The sequence below is a fragment of the Anas platyrhynchos genome, chromosome 8 (assembly GCF_047663525.1).
Source record: "Anas platyrhynchos isolate ZD024472 breed Pekin duck chromosome 8, IASCAAS_PekinDuck_T2T, whole genome shotgun sequence".
NCBI classification, from domain to species: domain Eukaryota; kingdom Metazoa; phylum Chordata; class Aves; order Anseriformes; family Anatidae; genus Anas; species Anas platyrhynchos.
Window position 1 is genome coordinate 32,758,635 of NC_092594.1, and position 25,961 is coordinate 32,784,595.

General features: G+C 39.8%; 1 protein-coding gene and 1 long non-coding RNA gene across 4 annotated transcripts in view; one reads left to right on the forward strand and one right to left on the reverse strand.

Moving 5' to 3' along the window:
* Window positions 1-1,513: 1,513 nt before the first annotated feature.
* Window positions 1,514-16,898, forward strand: LOC140003011 (uncharacterized). 2 transcript variants are annotated; one of them, XR_011810909.1, is made up of 5 exons: window positions 1,514-2,453; window positions 10,967-11,106; window positions 12,479-12,554; window positions 13,822-13,898; window positions 16,771-16,898. It is a non-coding gene; the product is annotated as an uncharacterized lncRNA (long non-coding RNA). The 2 variants fall into 2 exon arrangements; XR_011810910.1 differs by lacking the exon at window positions 16,771-16,898 and having other exon boundaries at window positions 13,822-13,903.
* The window catches only part of FAF1 (Fas associated factor 1), a 161,841-nt gene continuing 144,114 nt past the window's right edge, over window positions 8,235-25,961 (reverse strand). For both annotated transcript variants that reach the window (XM_072041622.1, XM_038182665.2), the window contains exons 18-19: window positions 23,727-23,942; window positions 8,235-10,749 (exon numbers count right to left, since the gene is read on the reverse strand). In XM_072041622.1, the coding sequence (XP_071897723.1) occupies window positions 10,666-10,749; window positions 23,727-23,942 (300 nt within the window). In that variant the 3' untranslated portion in view covers window positions 8,235-10,665. The remainder of the gene's footprint in view (window positions 10,750-23,726; window positions 23,943-25,961) is intronic.

Sequence of the window (25,961 nt, forward strand, 5' to 3'; positions counted from 1 at the left end):
TGGGATGCTGCGGGGCCGGGGCCGCCCTAATTCTCCCTAAGCGCCTTTAGGGATTCATCGCCGAGGGGGACCCGGGTGGGAGCCCCGCTCTGACCCGAAAAGGGGACACCTCAGGGGGTGTCCCAGGGGTCCAAGGCTGCAGCCATGCGGAGGATGCTCTCCCCTTGCGCTGCCCCGTCCAGGGCTCTCCTTGCTCGTAGAGGGGCGGCCGGGAGCGGAGCCTGCGCTCCGGCATTCCCACAGCTATTGTATGGATTTTAGCCTCTTTAAGAGCGTTCCTTCTCTCTCTCTCTCCCTCCCTCCTTCTCTCTCTCCCTTTTTATTCCCCAGCCCCTCGGGCATGGATTACAGCGGCAGACAATTTTCCCTTCGCACCTTATTGATGGCTAAATGCACTCGGGGATGCTGGAGGGCGGGGAGCGGGAGGGGGGGGGGCTCCCTGGAGCTCTGCGGGCTCCCCAGGCATCGGATCGGGGGCGAGGGGAGAGAAAAGGACCCCGAGATAGCGGCCCTGGCCCCCTGAGTCCCCCCACGACCTGCAAGGGGGGTCCCTGCCGCGGGGAGCCCCCGCCTGCTGCATCCTCGCCGGCAGCCGTGGGCCGGCGGCGTGGAAGTGCACACTCACAGGGCCGTGCACACGCCCGTGCACACTCACACGCCCGTGCACACGCACACACACCCACGGCCATGCACACGCATGCACCCGCAGGTGAAGGGGAGCCGGCATCTCGGAGCCCGCAGGACTCGGGGAAGCCCCGCTCCGCTAATTTACTGCAGGGCACTCCGAGAGGTTCATTAAAACGGCTCTTGTCAGCTCCCTAACGATCCGAGAGCGTTTTAATTATATTTTATATTCCCCTACCCGTCCCCTAACTTCAAACACATGGTAAAAAGGATTTGCCGTTTTGTTTCAGGTAAAACCTAATAATTAAAATTCAGACCCCGTCCCATGCATCTGCTTCGCCTTTGCCAAATGAATTGAAGGGAGAGAGAAAAGCGATTTCATTGAGATCACAGATGGGGTGCAGGTTTTTGGAAGAAATTTGAGAAACACCATTGTCCAGAATCAAAACTCTATGTCTTGCCCCACAAAGGGGGCTGCTTTAAGCCCCTCAACTTCTATGGGGCTTGTTTTTTAAACTTTAAGTGTTCCGCACAATAAGCTGCCACCAAAATGTCACAACCGCTCTGATTCCAAGTGTGTCTCGCTGCAAAGGGTGCCGAAAAAATGAAGGGAGCAAAGGGAAGGAGTGTAATTAAAAGCCCCGGAGCCCTCCTGCCTGCTGGGGCAGGGCGTGAGGGGGGCGCGGGCACCCCGGGGTGCTGCCGGCCCGGCCCTGCCCGCGCCTCGCAGCGCGCCCACGTTTGGGAGCCTAAATCGTTCCATTAGCCGAAAGCAGAAGATTAAGCCTTTTATTTTTATTCATGACGATGACAGCTCCGGTCGGATTTGCCGGAGGATCTCCCCCCCACCCCCCCTCCAACCCCCCGCCCCGTGTTTGTTGCCCTAGGAGCTCAGGAGCTTAACAGCCCTGCCGGAATGCGATGGATAAATACAACCTATGTCGTTAAAGAGACATATCGAGCGGCGGCGGAGGGGCGGGAGGAGAGGGCTGCTTTAGCAGCACCATCAACAACCACGGGCGCTTAGGGAAAAAGACCAAAAAAAAAAATCTTGTATTTTATTTTATTGTATTTTTTTTTCGGTGAACGCGCGCTGTTTAACGGGGCCCTATGCACACGCAGGCTCCCCTTCAGAAGTCACCCACGGCCTCTCTGCTCTCCCCTCAGGCTTCCCCCGGTCTCCTCCAGCCCCGGAGGGGCTCCAGGGAGGCGGCCGGGTTCTGCCCGGGGTGCCGGGGTCCGTTTTCCGTGCCCGCCGCCATGCCGCGAGGCAGCGAGGTGCGAAGCCCTCGGGCTCCGTCCCGTGCCCGCCGCCCGCGGGGCGCCTGAGGCGAGGAGCCCGCCTGAGGCGCCGCCGCCATTTCCTCAGCGCAGCGCCCGGGCGCTTCCCCCGCCGAGAGCTCCCGGCAGGGAGCCGGCGGCCACCCCGGTGCCCTTCACACGGATGCCGGCCCCCGTCCCGTCCCGCTGCGGGCTCCCCGGGCCGTTTTCCCCTTGCCGGTGGCCGCCGCCGTCGAGCTCCTCACACGGGAGCCGGGCCTCGCACCGGCTGAGGGCGGGAAGGCCCCGATGGCGGCTCCTCAGGGGGTGTGGAAGTGGAGGCGGCAGCGATGGCTCGGGGTGTGCGGGGCTCTGCCGAAGGGGAGCTTAATTAATTAATTAATTAAGAGGAGGAGGAACTGGAGCTGGTTCCTGCAGGCTGGGAGACGCGGCAAGACGGTGTTTGCTGTGGACCCTTGAGACGAAACGCGAGGGAACGGCCGCAGCCAAGTTGCGCTCTCCCCTGAAGCACACCCACAGCGTGCTGCCTCAGGGGTGCTCCAAAAAAGGTGAATTCCTGCGGTTCTGAGCAATATTGTCACCACAGAAAACCAAACCAAACCAAACCAAGTCAGGACAACTTGAAGAAGTCCTGCAAACCCTTTTTTTCGTTATTTTCCTTAGGTTGAAGAAGTGTTAAGTTTATTTCTCCTGGCTCTGGAGCTTTCTGTCAGCACACTGCCCGCCGAGAAGTCCCCATCCACAGGCGGGGAGCTTGCTTTTGGGGTCTGTGGGACCAGTGCTGCAGTAACGATGTTATTCCCCTCAGGAAACATGCTAAGAATTTATTGTTCTCGTTGAGAATAACATTACAGTAGGTCTATCCTTAAATTTAGCCATCTCATGCCATTCCAGGTCTGTTTTGTAAGAACCGGACCTCTTTTTCGTTATTAATAACGATTTCTCCTATGTAAAATCGTTTATTCCCTCTTTAGTTGAGAGTGCTTAAGCAGTGATGCAATATGTCATAGAGGGTGTAAAGTCTTCAAGCTTATTCTGTGCTTAAAATCGTACGAATCCTACCAACTTTGATAATAATTATTAGTCCCTTTTCTTAGTGGCATATAAATATCCTGAAAACCCAGTTTTCTGAAATAAGTGAATTGGCTGTAATTAAAAATATCTGCGATTATGGTAACTGAAAGATATTTTTTTAAATCCACATACTCTTTGAGGGCAACCAATTCCAGTTTCTCTCGGAAGTTAAATTCCTCATGATAAGATTCTTGTAAGCAAGTAATTATAGAATATATTTATTTTATGTTTTTAACCATTTTTAACCAGTGAAAGAAGAAACCCATCAGAAGACTTTAAAGGGAAAGATCAAACAATATTTCTGTAACAACACTTTATTCTTTAGCAGCTTTTTTGGCAGTATAATTTCCATTGTGCTTCTCCCGTACAACTCTGCTTCGGCTGCTCTTCATTTATGAGCTTGATTCTTACCCTGCTGAGACCAGCCCGTTCTCACCAGCCCAGTAGTGCATGGCTGCCATAAAGTTATTTTAATTGGTCTCCCAAGGAGAGGGGGCTGCTTATGGGAAATTAGTTTACTACAGGATGGTGTAAAGGCAACTCCTAGTACTATCACCTCTTCCAGCACAGAGAGCATGACGTGAGTGCAGGGCACTCAGCACTGCCATGTCATTTCTAGAGCAGCTGAGAAGCTCCTGATCTATTTTTTTGGTATGTTCTCAGTGAGAAAGGCATCAAATGGCCACTGGATTATGGAATCCATTGGTGGTAACATAACTTCCCTTTGCTTAACAGGTATTTATCTTACCAGTAGCTTTTTTGTTTCAATAAAACACAGCATTATTGGATTTTGATTAATTTTGAAAAGTTGTGGTAATTGTGCAGAAGGAATTGGTTTGATACCAGAAGTAGACTACAATGGGAGCTAGATAAATGTTAATAAAACCAGAAAGGTGCTTTTGAAGCAAAATTAGGAATTCTCAACAGGTTAATATAATGTATATTCTACTGAATCTGGTGCTTTTTGCTTGATAAGAAATATTGCTTCTGCATAGTGATTACTGGATGAAAAGAAGGCAAATATGATAATAAGTTTAGCTGAAGGGAAAAATACACTTGAAAACATCTAAAATACAAGGAATGAGAAAGGAATTTTGTGCCTGCCAAAGTAGAACTGTTAAAAGAGTAAACTGCACGTTTTCCTTGAAATTGCTCTTACAATGAAAGGAATGCCTCGTATCTACTAAGACTTTCCAGTTGAGAGTATTTTAATGTTGTCAGTTCGTATGCATAAAATCTTTTTACAGGTGACTAGTGAACATCGGTAAACTAAAAGTCAAAATGGATTGAACAAACTTTACAAGGAACCGGAATCTTGAAAACCTCTGTTCATTTTTCCCCCACTATGTTATAGGATACTGCAACAGCCACACACTGCCTCAGTATTCGCTTTAGTTTAAACCACAAAAATCTATAAGTATTTTTCAGGAACTAATGCTCTCTGCAACCCTCAGATTATAATTAAGTTCTAAAATAAAACAAAGGGAAAAAAACCTGATAAAATAAAACAAGTAAACAAACAAAACATTCAAACTCAAAAAAATTTTTTTTTGGAACTAGATCCACTAAACAATTTACTTAACTTCTTCCATAGATGTGAATTTGTAATTGTGGTGCTAAAATCCCTTCTCAGTTACCACCTCTTTTTGGAAATGCTTGCTTTTCCTTACACAAGCGGAAGTCCTAATTAATCAGGGTGTATGAAAAGGGCAAACAGACCTGACAAAATGCAAAGTGTTTCTATGTACACATCAGAATAATTTTAAAAGTTTTAAGATGGCTTAAACAGAGTGGGAGCCTTCAAACAGCAATACATTTGCAGTCTCAGTAAATTTTGGAAAGGCAAGATCATGAATAGGATGTTGTAGTTACAAGTTATAAAATGCCTATGAATGTTAGTCATGCTCAGAGACTGTGACGATAGCTTAAATAAATCACAGAGGCAGAAAAAAATGATAGCAAACACATTTTATGGTAAATGAAAAACATACAGTATTTTACTTTAAAAAATCACCACATTTAATTTGTCAGTAGAAAATAAAACTGTGTGAAGAGGAAGATACCAAAGGGAAATTAAACCACAGTTGAAAGAATAAGCTTGTCTTCAAACCTGTTTGAAGATACTGGCTTAGATCCTCAGCATACACATATATCTTATTTTAAAAAGCCTCCGGAAGGCCCACCAGAAGTACCTGAGCCACATCAGCCAGCACATTGAAGGATGCACTGAAAGATAGACTCATATGAGGAGAACAGAACATGACCGTCAACTTTTGGAAGATGTAGAAGCAAAACTAAACAATCTGCACACCTTGAGGAACAATTGCCAAAGGTGCAAAAGATAATTAAAATTATGAGAAACAGGAAGCCTGCCAGAAAGATAATTGGACTCACATATTTTCAGGGTGTAAAAGGAGTACTTAACGAAAGTAGGGCAATTGCAGGTGAGCTAAGCCAGTCATTTGCAGCAATGTTTACTGCAGTGGAAACATCTTTTCTTGTGAGAAAAGGGAGCGTTACTCAGAGATGGGTAGCTGGAAGCAGTAACCAAGAGTTCATAGCGAGAAAGGTTATCAGCAGCATTCCCGTGGGTCTCTGTGGGAACCTGTGCTGTTCGGGGTGTTCGTCCAATAACTGGGAAATGTTCCCAGCAGTGAGGTGCTGCTGTTGATGAGGGTTCCTCACTCAGATGGCTGGATCAGAAGTGAACAGCAATGAACTGTGGAAGGCTGTCACAACACAAAGTTGGAAAATCAGTAAATCAAACTCATTGGTAGTAAGTACAAAATAATGATTGCCTTAACCAGCAGTTTTTGCAAGCACAGGAACTAATGAAGCCTACTCTTATAACCAGCAGTTGAATGACATTTTAATTGAATTATATTAAAGTTGCAGTGTGACTTCTATCTTTACATTACACATAAAAGAATACACAGAGAAAAACCCTGGCTAAGGTGTGAGTTCTCTGGTATCTAATGAGGCATCAGATGCCATAGAAACTTTTTCCTGCAGGCAGGACACTCAGGCTGCTCTCTCAAGTCTTCAGTGACTGCTAAGTGTTAGATCCAGTGAGCCTTGCCCTCATGGGAGACACTCAGCATCTTCTTCCCAGCTTCCTACTTCTCAGCAGCTGGGCTGCCTACCTTCACAAAACGCACCGAAACTTCAGGTGGCAAAACCTTTATACAACTTGTCTGATTTGCTTGAAATTCAAAAGTGAATGTTAATTTTAAAGGTAATAACAAGGAATCCTAATAATATTTTGAGGTATAGTAATCATGTAGCATACTTGCTTAAATGCTGTGTGTTTGGGACCCAGTCTAACTAACCTTGATACTACAGGTGGGCCTCTCTCCTAAACCAGCTGTTACCACCTAAGGAAGAGATCTTGCAGTTGTCACGGCTATTCCAGTGAGGAGGCTCAGTAGTAATCAAGGGCAAATAGAATAAGGAATTACTGGAGAAGAAATTGAGAGGAAAAAGATGTCACGAGGACAGAGGAACCTGATGAGTCCTCTCTCTCCTGGAAGATGGCATGAAGTCTGTTCACATGACATTGGGCATATTAGAAATGGAAAGGGCAAAAGGGAAGGCAACAAAACCATTCAAATATACAAAATGGACTAATTTAAAGAAGATACCCGGAGCTCCTCATATTTGGAGAGGAGACAACTACGAGGCTATGACAGAGGTCTTCAAAGCCATGGGTGGTGTTGAGGGAGTGAACGTGAAGTGACTATTCACTGTTCCAGTGACTGCAATGAACAGTCCCTGGAAAGGGACAGGAGAGCTCATCCCAGGCAAGTGCCCTGCCACTTGTCTGAGAATTCATGCCCTTGCTCGCACGTTCCCTCTGAACAAGCTTAAATAATTCCATCCTTTGGCAGTCAAACAGCGCTGATGGCAGGGAGTGAGCACATGCTTAAAGCAGCCTGTGCTACAGTGGTCTTGCAGAAGTCTTCTGAAATGTTGGCGACTCGGAATTTCTTCTCCTCAGGCCCGTGCCAGTCACAATGTGGGAAACCTTCCATGTGAAGTACAGCTCAGTTAAAAACCCCAGGGGAGACCCAGGCAAAGATGACCACCACTGATTTGAAATAAAGATGTATTAAAGAGGTATCATGTGCCTCGTCAGATGCTGGAAGAAAGGACGCGGTGCTTACCTTGACACAAGACCTCCAGGTTGTGGAGACCGAGTGGTGGAAGGCCCCCTGGGCTAGCACAGAGCCCAAAGCCTCAGCTCCAGTGGGGAACGGTGCCCACAAACCATCTCCATCCTGAGCCTTCCTATCAGCCAGCGCAACCAGCTCCTGGTTCTGCCTGGCAGGGACTCATCACGTGTATTCTGTGGGGGGGCTGCTCTGATTTGTTTGGAAACCTATTTAATTGTTGTTTGTTGTGGATCCCACTCTAAGGCACCTAAATCTTCCTGTGAATTGTTTAGGGAGTCTGGCCATGAGGCTTCAATAACAAAGTGCTTCAGTCCTTCTGGGAACCTGGGTCACGGTGATTTGTTTTTTCCCCACATATGGAAGAGTGAAATCATATCACTTTTTAGTAGAAATATTACTGTAATTGAAAATTTATTTTAAATTTCTAACGTCACCGAGTACGTACAGTTCATGAAAGCCAAAGTCTTTTTCTGCTACATTAAAAAGAATAAACAAACCCCCAACACAGCTCCATTAGAAACCCCCCTCACTAAATTTAAGAGCGCGTATGCAGAGAACACAGAGCAAACGCCAGTGCTCTGCGCATTCTCCAATGAAGACTTAGAACAGCAATGTCTACAGGCAGGATGTTTCTTCCGAAGCCAGAGAGCCCCACCTTCACCACCATGCTCTGAAGGCCAATACCGAAAGCCAACACATCATACAGGATTCCTTCCGTTCATTAACAGTAATTCCTAAGACTTAAAACTAATGCATTAACCACATTAATGATAATCCACTAATGTGAAGAACCTGGAGATAAAAAAAAAAAGAAAAAAAAAAAAAAAAGAAAAAAGGCAGAATCAGGCATATGCTCTGTAGCAAGTGTTGCAGTTTTGGGGTAATAATAATTACAAAATTAGCCCGTAAAATGATGAGAGGATTAACCATGTCAGCAGAGCACACGAAGTGAATACCATGGTTTAGGAGAGCAGAAAACGATGGCACAGAACATTAACGTTTCCACACAGGGACTGGTTTGCACTGCAGGTGTAATTTGGAATGGTGACTAGATGGTTGCTTCTTGAAATCAGGCCCAAAGTATTTAAGGACCAAAACCATAAAAGCTTTATTTAAATTGAGTGATACACTTGTTGTGGCAGAATGATCCTTATATAGAGATCTTGGTATCTTTGTATCGGGGGCAGTAATGCCACCCCTTCGAACACTTCCACTTAATTCTCACCAGAACATTGTGATAATGACAGGATATTTTGCAATATGAACAAAATGGGGGAAAAGAGCCCTAAATCAGAATTTAGAACAGAAAGGCCAAACAAACCCTGGGAGCACTGACTTCAACAAGGTCAACAAATATTCAAGCCACATTTAATAACTTTATGAAACTAGTATCAAAGTAAAGAATATATAGTCAAAATACAGAAATAAAGTTGAGCGAGAGAAAACAGCCTGATGAGATCAAACAAAAGTTAAACAGAACAAGTTAATGTAACAAGTTCACTGAAAGGTTGCTTTGCTTGTGTAGCAGTTACAGCAATTCCTTTCCTCTACAGCCAGCTTAGAAGGAAGAGCTCATCTGAAAAAAAAAGATATGCGTCACTTTCAAATCCTGCTGTATGTGTTACTGTGATTGTTTGCAGAAACAGAGTCACCCCAATATGCAACCTATGTTAATTTCGTATTTAATAAACATAGTAGATCTTTTTAATAAGAAAACAAGAGTTGAGAACGAAGCACCTGCATTCAGGTTTCCATTACGCATACATTTATCGTTCTATTGGCTATGAATTCTTTTATTTGTGAGCTGCAAATGATTAGGATTTGCTTACACTTCCAAGCCTTTTGTTTGTCATAGATACTTCACTTCTAAAAGTGTCTGATGTAGCACTCACTAATTACAGAATTACAAAAGGTAGAATAAGGCTTTCCCCTGCTCAGAAATTTGCATTTTTGGTAAAGGTAACAATATATCAGCTTCACTAACACCCTAATAATAGGCATACATTGAATTTTATATCACCATCCTTCCAAAGAAAAAAATAAAGACTAAAAGATGTGTGCAGTTGCTTCTTGCTTAGTAGAAAACTTTCAAATCAGAACTCATTTTGTTACGATAAGCACTGTGAATTACAACATATAAACATGTGGAAAACAATACGCCAGGCGCTACAAAGGAAGTTTGATTAGCAGATGACAATTCTGTAGTGCTATTGTGCACTATCCTGTAAGCCCAGGTTTTAAAAAAAAAGGAGGAGGAAGGGGGGGGGGGGGGGGGACGAAAAACCCTACCACTTTTGATGCAGGTTTGGCATGAAGTGTACTTTAGATCTTAGCCTCAGTATGCTTTTCTATGGTTGTGCTGTTTAAAGTACCAGATTTTTCCACATCAGATAGTAGGTAGTTGGTGCATACATTTCAGACAACAGAACTAGGATTTCTTTAATTTGAGACGGGATCAGTAATCTATTGTTAAAATGTCCGAAGTGTGCAATAATAAGGCAGATTTCTTATTACACCATCTTTTAAGATACTCATTGTTTGATGAAACAAACAAGGTGCTTTAAAACAGCAGAGTAATAGGATACAAACAAGTGCCAGAATGAAGGAAAACCGCTAAAATGGGAACTGCCATTTCTTTCACAATGAGAAATAAAGAACTTTTGTATCTGGTATTTGAAAGGTTTTTAACAGCTGATATTCAATATCAGCTGATTCCTGAAGTGTTGGCGAGATACCAGGTTTCTGGTACTGGCCATTTCTAATGTTATTTAAATATTCACATCATGCAATAAGCAGTTTCACACACTGCAATGTAATGGAAAATACTTCCTAAACTGAATCAGAACTGAGACCCAAAGCAGAACCAGTAAATAAATACCTTGCATATATGTCAAACTATATTCTTCAAACAAAACCTTACATCTTATCAAAGAAGTCAGAAAGTACTAACAAAAATTATATGCTTTCTACTATAATACTGTTAAATTTCCATGGCTGAGAATGTCCCGTTAATTTTTTCTGCCTTTTTAAATTAGGTGACAAAGTAGAAATTCAAACACAGAAATAAAATGCATATATATGAGAGCACTGGCTCGGCGAGATATCAAATATACAGCATTCTAGTGTCAAAAGTACAGGCAGAAATGTCCAAGATTTCTTGGTGAAAAAGGGGCATTTGAGGAGTAAAAATTCTACTTAACAATCACTCACATTTTAACAGTGCATTAATTATAACAAAAGCTGGATGATAAGTGAGCAACATAGTCATAACGTTCAGTGTTCATAGCAGAATTTTATCCTCTGCTCATTTAAACGAGGTTGGAAACATATACTCATGTATTTGAAACTTTAAGTAGCTATCTTTTTTCAATTTTTTCAGGATTCTTGCGAGAGGCCAAGTTGTGACATTGAGTTGAGTTGGATGATAGTACAAGATGGCGTTGATAGATGTGTTCCTCTCGATGCTGTGCCTCTGGCTTGTCAAAGGATGATTAGTCCTACAATCTTGTTTGATCTATTCTTTTGCCTCTAGGAAAAGGGTTTCTTGAGGATACAGTTTTACCTCCAGTAATGATTTATTTGGATCCAGCTGGGTCACCTGTAAAGATAAGAATGAAAATACAGGTGTAAGTAGACTTTTATGAACTGCTTATCTTCACAGTGCAGATTTTCACTCAGAGAATTTTGAATCCCTCCAGTCAGTGATAGTGGAAATTGTCAGCATGAATTCCCAGAGCGTGGTGAAGAAACGTGTTGCATTTTGTATTTTTCTGTTAATGTTATTAATATTATTTTGCATATTGTGTTTTAAGCAGAATCCATCAAGTTAATTCCAAGAAGAGTTGTTTTTCTCCCACAAACCAACATGTGAATATATTTGTTTTTGGAAAGTTAAGGTCATTTGGAAGGTTAATTGGATCACAAACTGAGATGAAAAATCAAACCATAGTCCCAGGTAAGTATCCTAAAATTTCCATTGTTCACTTGAGTCTTGACTCCTTGGCAGATTTGTAAAGGTATGCAGGCAATCGTTGTGCAGGCGGGCACAGAGCAGAATTCCACTGAGAGTTAAATGTTGTGCAACTTGGAAAATACTAACACAGGCACTATTGGCACCACTAGTGGTAGAATTCCTCATAATTTGGATTGTAGCACCAAACCCTGCAAGCTGTTCATCACCGTTAACTAACTTTCACTTCAGGTACATGAGCAATTCCCAGTTTACAGTTAGAAAAATTTGTGTTGAGGATCCTATTTAGAAACTGGATTGCTGCCTACAGGAAAAGTATCTTCTATGAAAAAAAAATAAAAATATATATATATATATATATATATATTATAATATGATTATTTATACATGCAAAATAATGAAGACAAGTGTCTTCCTTGGGTCCCTCAGACATTCATGTTTACATGTCAGCACTGTGACACCTTTCAGAAGATTACTGCAGTGCTTCACGTAGAAAGCTGAACGTTGTTTCTTTCAATCTTACCATTTTCTGAAATACTTCGCTTTCATTGTTAAAGTTGTTTTCCTTGGTAACTCTGTTTTAATTTCCCTTGCTGTGTGAGCACACTAATTATCAGGAGCTTGTCTGTCAGTAATAGATCATTAGTCTCACGCTACGAGTATAAAAAACACAAATCCACACTGATAAGTATTTTTTCTGAAGTTAAATTTGTTTATACCTATGATCATATTATGCCATTGATTTCTAAAATTATTTTTTGGAACAAAAAATGTGTAAAGAGAACCAAACGTTATGAATTATAAAATGCTAAATGTATTTTTTTCTTAAAAGTATAACTTACTAAACCTGTCACCGATTACCAAAAACAGTACCACATCCCTTTCTCTTCTCCCTAGTTAAACCAGGCAAATTTAAAACATATTTCTATTTCCATTGTTTTATTGGATAATTCAAGATAACTCAATATTTAAACAAATATAAAGAGCTTATCGCTTCCTAAGTCCACTGAAATCAAAGTAGTTTCACCCCTCTGCAACAGAATTAAATAGTAATAATAGATGCATTACTTTGATTCCCAAAGCAGGAACATATTTTCTTATACTTCATGTACCGTGGTGAGCTATTGCTAAGTGGCTGAAGAGAAAAATAATTTGTAAAAACACCAGGCTCAATTTTAGATTCCTATTATCTACAGTCCAATTATGCATTCCTGCACAGATGCTGCTTAAATTATTGAAAGGTTATTATCTTAGAAAGCAAATCTGTTATGTAAAAAACAGCCAAAGTAGTGCATTTAAGTTTGTGATTACAGAAGTATGCTAATTAAGTATCTTGTTGCATTTTTTTATGTTTTAGTATTCTGCTACAGTCCATTGCACTTCAGCACAGGGAGGGAAGTAAACAGGGGTCTCTGCAATTCACAGCACATGAGGTACTGGGCACCTAAGAGAAGCAATTCTCATTCTCTTTTCAGTTAAAGCTATTATCTAATTAGACCTCTCTGATATTAAATCCTGCAATCTCTTTTTACAATAAAAGGAAGGCAGGAGAGAACCAAAATAAGTCTTCTCTACATTTGACATACACACACAGAAGTGAAAAGCAAATGTAGGCAATGAACACAAACTTCCAGACTGTAACCATATGTAAACCTACTGTTCACTTAAGTGTAGTTCAAGGTGCGTACCCTAGTCTGAACTCTGAGCTTCACAAGCTTCAAGTACTTCAATAACAATGCATGATGTCCTTTCCTCGAAGTCTTTAAGCTTAGAAGGGTAGTTAAAAGCGTTGTGGAGTACCTGCAGCAAAAGGATTGTGCAGCTTTGCACCATAATTTCAGTGTGCTGCTTAATTCACTGAGGGACAGCAGAGTTTGCAAATGTTTACACCATTACCCAATTAACTAACAATATGGCTCCTGCATCTGTCAACAAACAAAGCTGTTGTTGCTTTGTTTTAGCTCCTTGGCATTTTCTGTTCATATGGGTCGCCATTGTACTTAATTATCACACCATAACCCTTCTGCAGCTTCTACTTTGTTATTTGTGGTTTGTAAATATGATGTTTACTACAAAGAATAGCAGCCTTATTAGCGAATCCACCTCCTACCAAAAGAAATGGTTTCTCATGTATATGTATGAAATGTAAGACCTAAGATGCTTTGTAATTTACAGTATTTTTGAACAGACTTAGAAACCAAAGAATGATACAAAATAGAGATCAAAGGACCAGGGAAGAACTATAACCCACAAAGGTGTGCCCAGTGTAGTGTCTTAATGAACTGTATTCACTTCAGGAAATTTGTGTGGGTTGTTGCACAAAGCAAAGTATTAAAGTATCTTTAAATTTGTCTACTTCATTGCATTAGCGTTAGGACAAATTCTGGAATCCATTTTGGTGCTGATGATGCTTTGCTCTGATGTCACTGCATGGTGCTCTTTCCTAAAGAGCCTTGCACGTTATATGTTACATTGCCCCAACCCCCCACACCTTTATAAAGATTTTTTTTTTTTTGCATATTATTGGCAGTTATGCAGGAAATCATTTACGCATGTGTTTACGTATTGAATCGGGTTTGATCCTATTGAACTCACCCGTGGTGCTCAGCTACACGCTTTCTTGATTAAGGCCGCAAAATTCACCAAGTTAGGCATTTGTTAATCAACAGCCGAAAGCCTAATGGTGCTCTGTATTTTCAGGTCCTACAATGTCTCTCTTCCTACCAGTCACACGCATTCTCAGAGCCTGCTCATACATCCCACGGTGATAACAGCTGGTGAGGTGAACGTATTTTAAAAACATATTTTGTGGCTTTGTTAATTTGAATGCTTTGTATTATATTTACATTATAATGAAATATAAAATAATAACCCTTCAAAAGGGACTCTAAGTTGTTTCACATTTACACAGTGTGGAGGATGAGGGAAGAAAGACATGATGTTCAGATGCTGATAGATTATGATTTCAGTGACAACAAAATTGTTAAATATGCAAGCTCACAGGATTCTGTAGAATAACACATTTAGGGTTGTCCCAGAGCCAAAGGTAACAGTATCTCCGGGCAAATGACTTTCTACACAAACTTTGACACACTCTTCAGGGATGGACTTTCTAGCAAGGTGACCAGTGAGTGGTAACAGACCCTTATTTCTGTCGGCATTTTATCTTGCCACTGCGCAATCACTTTCACTGAAATATGTTTCAGTTGGTTAAATGGTATTTTTCCTCCAACTGTACATACAGTTTTACAGGGCCTCTTGCTTTTTTGCAGCTAAGACTTTCATTTAAAGAGTTTCATTACATAACCTATGCTGGATTGGTGCACAGTAAATGTATTATTGTAGCAGGTATCTGTTTAAATGACTTCTGTGGTCATTATTCCAGCTAAGCACTAGCTAGTTGGTTTAAAGTACTCCTGCAGCACTTTGAAGTTTGCATGATTTATGGCTGCACAGAACCAAAAGACAGCACTATTACCTCTTGTATTTCTCTTGTAAGACTGTAGTAGCTACTTACACTTGATTTTTTCAACAAATTTCCCCCTTTTTAAGGACCCAATAGTGAAAATTATTACTAGTTTAAACATGGTGAAAATTGTTACTAAACAACATTTTAATGCATCTTTGTAGCAACATCTTGTTCCTTCCAGAATCATTTTTGTATTATTTCTGTCTTCACCTTTGCTGACCTATCTGCTCTACTACACGCTCACATCCTGCACAGCTGTACTTTTACCATTTCAAAGGTGTGGTTCCTTACCTTCCCAACTCTGCAGGGAGAAGATAAAGACAAGAAAAAATGGCTTAATGCCCAGGAAGGTCATTTAAAAATAAAGAATCAAATACACAATTATTATGACACTTACACAAGCAGTAAATATCACACCCTTCACCTTTCTCTCCACCCTAGGACAAGGATCTGATTCCTGAGTAGCACAGCCTCTATACCACTTACACACGCATGAATACATTTAATGAATCTAACGGACAAAGAGTTCTTTTACTCTGTTTCCTAATCCTCCTAAAGTATAAATGCAATAGAAATTACTTAAAGGCACACCTGGTAAAGCACCAGATCTGTTTAAAAAACTATATTTTCAGAATGACACAAACAAATACAGTGAACCCTTGTCACATACTGAAATATCTACGGGTTATAGGGATAATATGCCCAACTGGTGCCACAAACAAAAGTAGGGTTACTTCACAGAAATATATGCAATTAGATCTGGTTTAGTTGAATAAACTTCAAGATAATTTACATCTGAATTGAAGAAAGCCGTCACAAATAAGGAAAAATATGTCATAGTAAAAGACTTCAAGTCTCGTTCTAAGTACAAAGCTTTAAGCCTGATATGCCACACTCCTGATCCTATTTCACCGAAGAGAAAAACAGTATTTCAGATTCAGCATATTTAAAAAGCATATTTACTAAGCAAAGTAATGGATACTGATAAAACAGAGAACTGTGATGTTGTATCCTGTACTCTGAGCATGCTTTCCACTCTTAGAAAAGCCGTACAGAGACAACATTTATCTTTACATAGCAGAAATCATCAGTGACTTAACATCATTTATATAAGAAAAGAATTTGCTGTGTAGATTCTAAGCAGTGAAGGCTTATATGATAAACCTGACTTGCATTACTTGTCTTTTCAGAAAGTAAATTAAGAAAAATAGCAACTGTGTTCTCCTTGGTTTTAAAAAGTAACAAGCATAATGACAGGGCAGTGTGAATAATAACCCTGACATTGCTGTGTTTCTGTAGTGACTATTTGGTGCTTTTAAAAGTTCAACATTATGAATTCAGTATTCTACGTAAAATTTGATTTTTTTAATTGGGAAAACTATTTTTTATTTTGTTTGTAGAGCAAAGTTTAAGAGAACACAAACACAAATCATTATTACACCAAATAAAATCCTGGATGCTAATTATGTTTAAAAAATAACATGTTTTACAAAAATCGTATTGCTTTTTAACAGTTGAGAGTGTGAGAGAGCTGTGACTACAGATGCTCTGTCTTCCAATAAAAGCCATTAGGAAATGCAACCCCACCTGGGTAGCTGTAGTGTCTATGTGACTTAGTCCTAAAATCTGAAATCTTGCTTCATGTTCAGTCCTTCCCCTTTTTGGCCTGGCCTGTTATGTCCAGAACACACCCGAGTACTAACCTTACTGAGTATCTATTTGTATTTATTTCTAAGAACTGCTGTCTATAAAAAATCACTACTAGAAGACTGCATCTTCCTGTAGCCATATTTTCAGTGACAAAGTAACAAACATACATACAGGGCTTTTTCTTCTTGGCAGGAGAAATGAAAACATCCAGGTATTTTAACTAATTACACTCTCTTTGAATAATACGGCTTTTGCTGATGCAGCATTAGTGGCATGAAAATATCACCGAAATTGCCTTCTGCATGGAGGAAGAAGGTAGTGGTAGGGGCGAGCTGCTAGCAGGGCACAGCCCGTGCTGCTGTCCCCAGCCCCAACAATGCTGACACCAGCACCACGGGGCTCCAGACTTTGAGGGAAGAGGAAGATGCTGTAAAGCTCTCCTCAGATTTTCTGTTTTCCTCCTTTCCTTCTGTTTGGTTTGATATCGATGATCTGTTTATTTATTTTTTTATTTTTTTTTTTTTTCTCAGAAAAAAAGAGAAGCTGATGGAACCCCCTGGAACACCTCTCTCCCTGACAAAGGACCCACAGGCAGAGGAGCTCCATCACCTTCACACTATTTACTTTCAGTTTTCTTGCTGAGCAGAGGAAAGATTTAAATAGTGGCATTTACAGATCAGAGCATTTGTATGTTAACCATCCCTTCTGCTGTGCCAAGGAGCAAAACAGTCTGTTATTTGTGGGCACTGCTGCCAATGTGCTTTTATCAAACAATTCATGCATTTAATTATTTTAAAAATGTGCTAGCTCCAGAGACGACAGATCCTGGCCCCAGAAATACTGTAGCTTTCACTGTGGATATTGATGATGTGCTGAATGAAAGCAAGACAGCCACACCTCCTGGAAGTCTGAAAACATATAAATACATTTAGTGCCTCTAATGTACCACAAGAACTTTGCTTTGCATATGTAGGTCCCAAAGGGAATGGATAGGAACGCAGCCACTCACCGGAGAGCGATCCATGATTGCATTCATGTGCACGTAATTATAACTGCATGGAAAAACGATCCAAAAGGATTTTTATCAAGTTCAAAGGATTAAGATGTTCAGATACCACAATGATAACTACAGTATAACATTGTGATTGGTAGATAGGTAAATAGAATGAAAAGCGCGCCTAAGAGTGCTTTGGTGATTGAGTCTGATGTATTACTTATGCAATTACCAAAACAGCAGGAGATCATTAAATTTTCTGGTAACCAGACACAGCTTTCTTAGTATCATACTACTACAAAGGCTCTTTATTGGTATTTTATCATTACATATTCTTCCTACAAGGGAAAAAAAGAAAACCACAAAATTGACATAAAGCATGAACTCTGGGAAAAAAAAGTACAAAATGTCTTAGGGTTAGTTTATGCTGGATGATGCCATACCCAACAGCAAAGCTCTGCTGCTTAACTAAGGCATCTTCCTGTGAACAATAACATGCCTTCCCTGAAATAAATGTTTGTAAAATGGTGCAGTGCTGAATAAAAGAACACTTTTGGTCAGAGGGATGTGCTTGGGTGGAATATATTAATCACGTGGTTAGCATTAGTCAGTGGGTTAACTAATGAGGATGACTCAACTAAGAGCTCACAAACAGCATTGAGTGTTGAGTGCTCTGTTGAATGCTAACTTCAGTGAGTCTTAAGTAAAGCAGCTCATCTGAAACACACCTATTTGCTGAAATTAGTTAAACATTCCCTGTATTCAAGTAGAGTTGTCATACAAGATCAGAAACTATGTTCACGTATAGAATGTAATTCTTTTTAGAGGAAACTTACATCTATGGGGTGAGGAAGGCATTTATTCCCTTCCATATCCTTTCAGTGACTTTATACAAGAAGGAATTTAATCTTTCTCTTTGTATATCAGTTAAGCAAACACCAGGTCTGAAGAGGCAGATCAAGTCTTCAAGTCTTTCTTTCTTGGAAGAAAATATTATGAAAAAAACCTTTCTGCAATACTTTTTTTTTTTAACTACATACATAGAAATTGTATTTGCACAAAAGTGGACATTACATTTCAAGGACGAAAATATACTTTCTGATGTCCTACAAGTACTGCCATCAACTTCAGTGGGGCAAGAATATCAACTACTCTCTTTGTAGCTGCTGACCAAAACAGGACACTACTTTGTGTGAGCAACGAACTTGTCAAAAGCAACAAAACCTAAGGGTTGCACACTTCAGTGTTCTGCTTGCAATTATACGTGCTCCAGTCCTCTGGAATTCAAAATTAATCAGTCCAATTAATTGTTCTACTGTTACCAGTCAACAGAAGAACGATCAGAAATCATGCTCTTAGAAGAGGCACGGGAATATTCTAGTCTGGTACGGTCAGTTTACTTAGACAAATTCTCTGTGTCTTAACTAAACTAAACACAACTGCTGGAATAAATAAAATAACATATCCTGAAAGAGAGGAAAGGCAAGGGCGGGTAGTATTGACTTAATGACAGCTTCAGCCAACAAGAAGAGGGATGCCTACCTTTGTAAGTGGCTGTGACCTTCTGTAAACTAGATCATAGTTGATAATTACATGACACCATCAGGTGCATTGCCTTGAATAATTCTAAAGGATTGTGCAATTAAACAGATGGATACTATTTTGTGAAGTAGGAGATAGAAATACCAGTAACTTGAGATTACTGGATAAGTTTGGTGAATTATGTTAAACTTTCCCTGAACTTATAAAAACAGTATCCAAGTTTCTGAACTTATCAGAAAAATACTTTATTTTTCTGAAATCCTCCTTGGCCCTTGACAGCTGTTCAAGCTACTTTCCCAATTTATGTGAATGACTAGTTACTAATAATGCTATTGGGTACAGCTACGATACTGCGTGAATCCTTTCTCAGAAGCACATCTTTCTTCCTTCTTTCCATGAAGATGATGATTAGGGAAAAGAACATCAAGAGCCAGACATGGTCCTGAACATGTATTTCTTTCATAACCTGTTCAGTGAGTTTGAATGCCACATTATGAGTTTAGATTATCTGAATGTACTATTTGCACGGGGTGAAATGCAGAAAAATCCTTACAAAGGCTAGAATGGACTGAGATGCACAGAATTGCCAACCTACACCTAACTCAGTCATACAAGCATCATGACCATAACATTACAACACCAGAGCACAGTCACATGTTGGGATGATCATGCGTGCAGAGCACTGCAGCTAAACTCACCATACCCTGGTGTTATTTCCACCACTGTGGGTGTCAAAATAAGATTACTCCTGCCAGAATGCAGGAAATGAACAATTACATTTGGTTTTGGGGGGATATCTTACTCTGTATTTCTGTATAATATTAAGAATAGTCTGGCATTGAATTTACAGAAATCCTGATTGTACTTAATTTAAATTGATGTGCAATTTGAGTTAAATTCATTTTCTATGGTTTCAAGGGAGACAGATTTTGTTTCTGTTTATTTAAACTGCTGTTGGAATTGGTTAATTAAAAGGATTTAAAAAATCTTAATACTCTAAACAGAGCAAACTGGTTCTGAATTATTAAGCAACATTTTAGATGCATTTAAATAACCTTAAGTGACTTAACTGCCACCTGATCCTAAGCTGTGGCTCAGAAAAATGAAATGTGAAATACTGTAGAAGTCTTGGCTTACCAGGGCTTCCAGATACAGTAAATAAAAAGCTTAAGTCTCTAACAAAGCGTCTGCAAAGCCATATCTCAAATACATAACTAGTGCTCCACCTCAAGGAGAAATGAGCAGAAGAAACTGAAGACTGCAGCTTTGATTTTTCAGACCAAATCAGCAAGCTCAGTCTTTCAAAAACAGACTTTCAAATGAGATGGACTCGGCAGAGCATGCCAGGACCTCACTTTCTGTCACATACTATAAAACTTCCACAAACATGTCATTAATCCTAGTAGCACCAGTTTGGGTGAATTTGTTCTGCACATTCAGTTTCAACTAGATATGGGACACTTTGGCTCCTTTCCTACAGCGTGGTCAAATGCCCAGGCCATAAGATGTTAAAGAATTTTTTGGAAGACTTCTGCAGACCTCCACTGAAGGAAGTGAGGAACTGGTCACTCAGAAGGTCTACAGGGTGCTGGGAGAAGACAGGCCTTGCAGAAAGCAGATTGAGAGGACTACTGAAATTAGTGTTTGGGAAGTCTTTCAGGAGAAAGGGACTTACTTGAAAGGGAGAAGGTTGACTGAGCATGCTAATATGCTTGGTGTAAGCTCTTTGTTGTTAGAGTTGAATGCATTTTGAAGATTAGGGTGACCATTGGAAGAAAAAGAACTATAATTCTAAAATCAGCACACAAATTTAACCGGCACATACGCTTGCTTCCATAAAGCCTTTGCAGGTGCATTTAAGAATATGGCTAAGGACTGGTAATACAGCTTTTTACTCAGAAAGATGTGCTTACCAAATGTTTTCAAAGTTAGAGGTAGAAATTACCTGCTGACACAGGGTCATTTGTGTGGAATATGCTTGTCAGTACAGTACGTAGTTCTGCTTTGGTTAAGGTACTGAGAAAGGAGGTGGTTAATATATAATTTCTGTGCTAGTAGGAAGAACACAGTCAGTGACAAAGACCCAATAACAAGTCACTGCATGTGCTTAAATGCTTTGGAATGTCACTACTGCTTTAAAAACTACAAGTAGTGTCTAGAAAAGGTTAATCTGTGTATTTACTCACGTGTAGAAGTTTGTATTTACAGTAGGGTTATGATACCAACTTTAAGTTAGCTAAGGATATCTGTGTAAGCAACTGGAACATAGAACCAAGAACTAATGAATTTTTATTTACCAAAGAAGTAAAAATACTTCAACAACATTGTATCAGGACTGATGGCTTTGAAAAGAAGATTCTGAAAAGCAAGTAAAAAATGTTCTGACAAGTTTCCCATAAGAAAATGCTCATCTGATTGAAGATAATCCCCTCATTTTGATAAGACAAACACTTCTGGGGGTGTGTATGTTATTGTAATATAGATTAGGATAGAATAAAAATGATTAACTTGAGAAGAAATGTTTTCATCTTACTGCAGCAAAAATTCGAGCAAAGAAATTCTGACATTTTCAAAACTTTTTTTTTTTTTTTTTTTTCTCAAAATTGTTATAGGTTAAATACAAAAGGATATTTGTAAATGCTATTTTTTTCTGGAGCACAAGCATCCCAAGTGTTTTGTTCTTCTTTCACAAATTTGAATGGACGTCTGTGATATATATCGTATAGCAGAAGGGTTTTGATTGCAACTTACAGTGTATTTTTAAGAGGCTGTATAGCATGAAGCCTGAGGTAAGAAATTTATACTTGTACCACACTCGCAATACTTTCATCAGCATGATTTTTTTTTCCTTTTTTAAGCAAACAAACAGAACTCTTCTCTCTGTGGAGTCGCACAATTCCATCTTTCCAAATCTGTGGAACATGGCAGATGTCATTTATAGTTAGCAAACCCCTGGGGATTATTTTTTGTCTGTTGTAGCTCTGGTGGTCACAATGGCAACCGGATTCATACACGGCCACTGAGTCAAATCAGCATGAATCATTTATGCGACTCCTCATACATGGCATTATTAGGTTGGAATCATAGAAAAAAGATGACAGGGTCTCGCGTCCAGTGCAACAGACCAACAGCTCTGTATCCTGCCATAAAATTCTCCTTCCTTTGCCTCAGCATTTTCTGCCTTGAAGTTTTACAAATTTATTGACACTACCATCCCACTGTAATTTAGTGGTCTTTTTTCTTTTCCATTCCTTTTTTCATTTGTTCTCATTTGAGCCATCTGATCAATTTTTGAGTTTACAGAGGACTAAAATTAATAATGATGACGATGTGATTATTTACAGAAACAGCCAGTCTAAACAGAGAGAATTTAAAGTGTAGGAAAAAAAAGGTAATATATTCATAGGTTGATTTTCTTTTTTTTTTTGTAATAACTATGTGCTAGGACATAAATATGTTACAGGCAGGAAGGTATGATTGCAGAATATTTAAAACACATGAAAACGTTGTTTAGACTGTGAAAGATTGTTGAGTAAGGTGAATGATACTGGAAACTTAGATGACTTCCAGTCCTTGGTTCCACTGGAAATGATATCACATGCTTAAGGAGTAAAGTTAATTAGTGATTAATGAGATTCCCAAAATGCTTCTTTTCAGTCTGACTGATTAGGATTCTCAATATAAGACAAGGTGGAAGAAAAGCTGTAAGCACTGCAATCTTGTTTACAGAGTTATGCCATGAATCTTCAGAAATCACATCCACTCTCAAGGTCATAGCTTGTTAAAGACATTATTTTCTTCCCCTTTTGGAGTACTTGTGTCACTTAAAATAACTTACAAATAGGATGATAAAGCAATGGGCTGCTGTTACAAAACAGTACTGTAAACACGCCAATCAGAGCTCTGCTCCTAGTGATCTTCCTCCACAGGCAGTGATGAGAAAGAAAATGGAAAAGCAACCCAGATACTGAGCTCCTTTGATGAAAAATGGCTTAACCAGTCACCTGGAGATTCCTCCGGACAACAAAACCCCTGCTCCAGCCCAAAGCTGCCCAACTGATTTGCAGTACCGGAGGTAGCACAGCCAAAAAGCTGCTGAACTTCACCCATCACTGCTTGGCTCAGTTTGTACTGTCACCTCTGCATTACCCCATTACCTTCCCCCTTTTACGCAGTGCCCTCATATTAATTGCTGCACAGTTGGATCCACTGACTTTTACCTTCGCTGTAACCATGACTAGTTAAATTAAAGTTAAACTGCAAAAGAGCAGACAACACATAGTTATCTTAAGCGAAACCGGGTAACAAGCACATAAGTATCTGTTGATAAACCAACAGAACTGAACTTGCTTTTGTAAGCAGTAAGTGGTATTGACTTTGAAAATCAGTCACAGCAAGTACATCACTAGAATTTGGACGCAGAAGGTATAAATGATTACTTGGTTGTATGATGTAACAGGTGGATGAATAATTCATTACAGCATACTGATTAGCTCGTAACCATTTGTTATCTGACACTGAGCCTTCCTGGTCATAACATAAAATTGGAATAAAATGGCAAAAACAATGACCAGAGAAATACTAGTCTATATCAGACCTAAACAGCAGACTAATATTGATGCTCTTTCCTTCGCAACATGAAGCGAGTGATGCTGGCTCACAGTCAGAACACATGGACATTTTTCACTGAATGTGATCCACAACTCGTTTGTATCAGAAACGAAGGATTTTTTAAAATGTCACTGGAAACAGATTTCACAGTGCAATTTTGTATGCAACATATGATAGCACTGTTAGGCTAGCACCTGGCTTGCTCACAGCCACAGAGCTTGGGCCACACTCTAACATATTCAGGCACAGCTTTTATTTTCTATGCTAAAACATACTGGTCATCCAAACACACACAATTAAGAAGTAGTGATATTATTCCTGGAAGGTGCATTTACTCACATCTCTCCTTGGAAAGGTGCCCAGCAGCTTGTATTCCTCCCAAGGATATCCCTTGGAAGCTACAAAATCAAAGACAACCTGCAGCTTGCTGCTGGCCAGGAAACGTCGCTCAAAGAATTCTCCGCTGGGTGTCCGAATACGCAGTTTGCTGACTGACTCGGTGCTCTCCTCTTTCGGTTCTGGAGGCAAAGATTGCTCAAGAGAGAGCCTGATAGCCTGAGGATGGAAAAATAACCATTCAGGTTGCAATCTTAACAACAGAAGAAGAGGAAAGAGCTTTTCTGTTCATGTCTTCTAGAATTTCATGATGTGCCATAGTTGTGCTTTATATCTCAACGACAAAATCATTTTTATTCACTCCTTAATAACAGCTCACCAGACAACTAATTAAAATAAATCCTTCTTTATAACACATATTATTAGGTGTACAGTTAATGCACGATGGGGATAAGTAATTTAATCATTTGGCAGAAAGCCTTGAAAAATTTGAAAGAGAGAATAATTGTCAAGTGGCCAATTGCTTCCTTAAAAGGGTATAAATTGAAGGCAGTAAAAGTATTTCTTCAAATGCACTTATTATCAAATTGCCTTCCTCTTATACAGAGTAATTGACCATTTGTACCAAAGACAAGACCCTCAGTGGCAGTTCAGAATAAAAAGAAATATGTGCAAGAGATTTACTATAAATAAATTAAAACACTGTTAGATGTGCTTAAAAATATCACAAATGTGTATTAAATATAGTGTATATACAAAATTTGGAACAGTCAAAGAAGGAAATTGGGAGGAGAGACATGGGAACTTTAAGGTTTAAAGAAAGCAATTATTATTACTACTTGCAGGAAGACTACTCCAAGCACAGGTGTGCACATCTTCTGAAACAACTTGCACGCAGCCAGCCAGCACTGTAATGCCCAGGCTGCACCCCGCAGCTAAAAATGCAGATGCTTGCCTTCCTGCTAACACTGCATGTATTGCTGATGTCAAGACTTTACAAGCAGGAACCAAGTCTGTATTCACTGACCTTTGCCTCCAGGAAATACAACATTTACACTTTGATCAGAATTAAAAACAAAGAAACAACAACAGCAACAAAAGCCTAATATTAGACTGCTGCCATAGGTGGGCTTGATTTTCATGGGTACTGAATGCTGTTGGCGCCCTCAGACAGAGGCTGATTTCTTTTAAAAATAAGATCATGTTTAGAAAGCAGCCTTGTTACCGTACCACCTTACTTCAGGCAGCAGTTAATGAGAATCTCAACAAGCGCTAGAAGCAGAATAACAATTCCTTCCCAATACACCTAAAAGACAGTATTCCAAAATGCGGCAGTCATGCACTGCTTTACCTAGAATTTAAAGGCACTTTCATAATACACAGTTGCTATTTATGCCTTTGAAAATCTCCCCAAGGTCATTTAGTAACAGATATTGATGGAGGATGATTGCAGTAAAGAGAAAGGAATGGGCAAAAGCAAGATTAAGAAGCCTTTTAAATAGTCTACTTCTTGCACACGAACCTCTGAGCAAATTATAGCTCAGTATAAATATTTATACATAGAACTTGAGTTCATTTTTGCTCATCTACTATGAGATTATATTTTAAATAGATTCTATTTTAATTTTCTCTCTCTCCATACTCAACCACCTGCTTACTGTCTTTCTGTTTTGACATTTCCCCACACAGTATAACAACAGATGCTACATTATTTACTGAACCCAATCAATTATATTATAGAAAAATAAACAACAGTAGCTCATTAGAGCTCTTTTCTTTGTGCAAAGAATGCGTCGCTCCCTCAAGTAACTAGTCTCCCAGGCTTCAATGTAAAACGGCAGTTTACAATGGATATTCTGTACCAGCAAACCAAGTCAGAAAACAATGATGAGATGGATCACATTAATAACTCTTGGATCTGAACAAGCAATTTCAGTTTTGTTGATAAAAAGATGTTCAGTATGTGAATAGCTCAGTAGCCTGATTTTAAATATAGGAACTGAACATAGAGGCACTTCTGTAAGTAAACACTGTTGCAGAACAATTCAGTATAAGTAATCTGTATACTTGAAAATGGGAGTGTTAGTAAACATTATTGTTAAAATCCCTTTTGTTCTACTAAGCAAACAGATCCTATTATTTTCATTACTGCAGTCTACAGTAAAACAGGGAAGCCCAGATATATTTTGATAACATGGACTAGCTTTGCAGGCTTTGTGTAAGAAAACACTTTTCAAA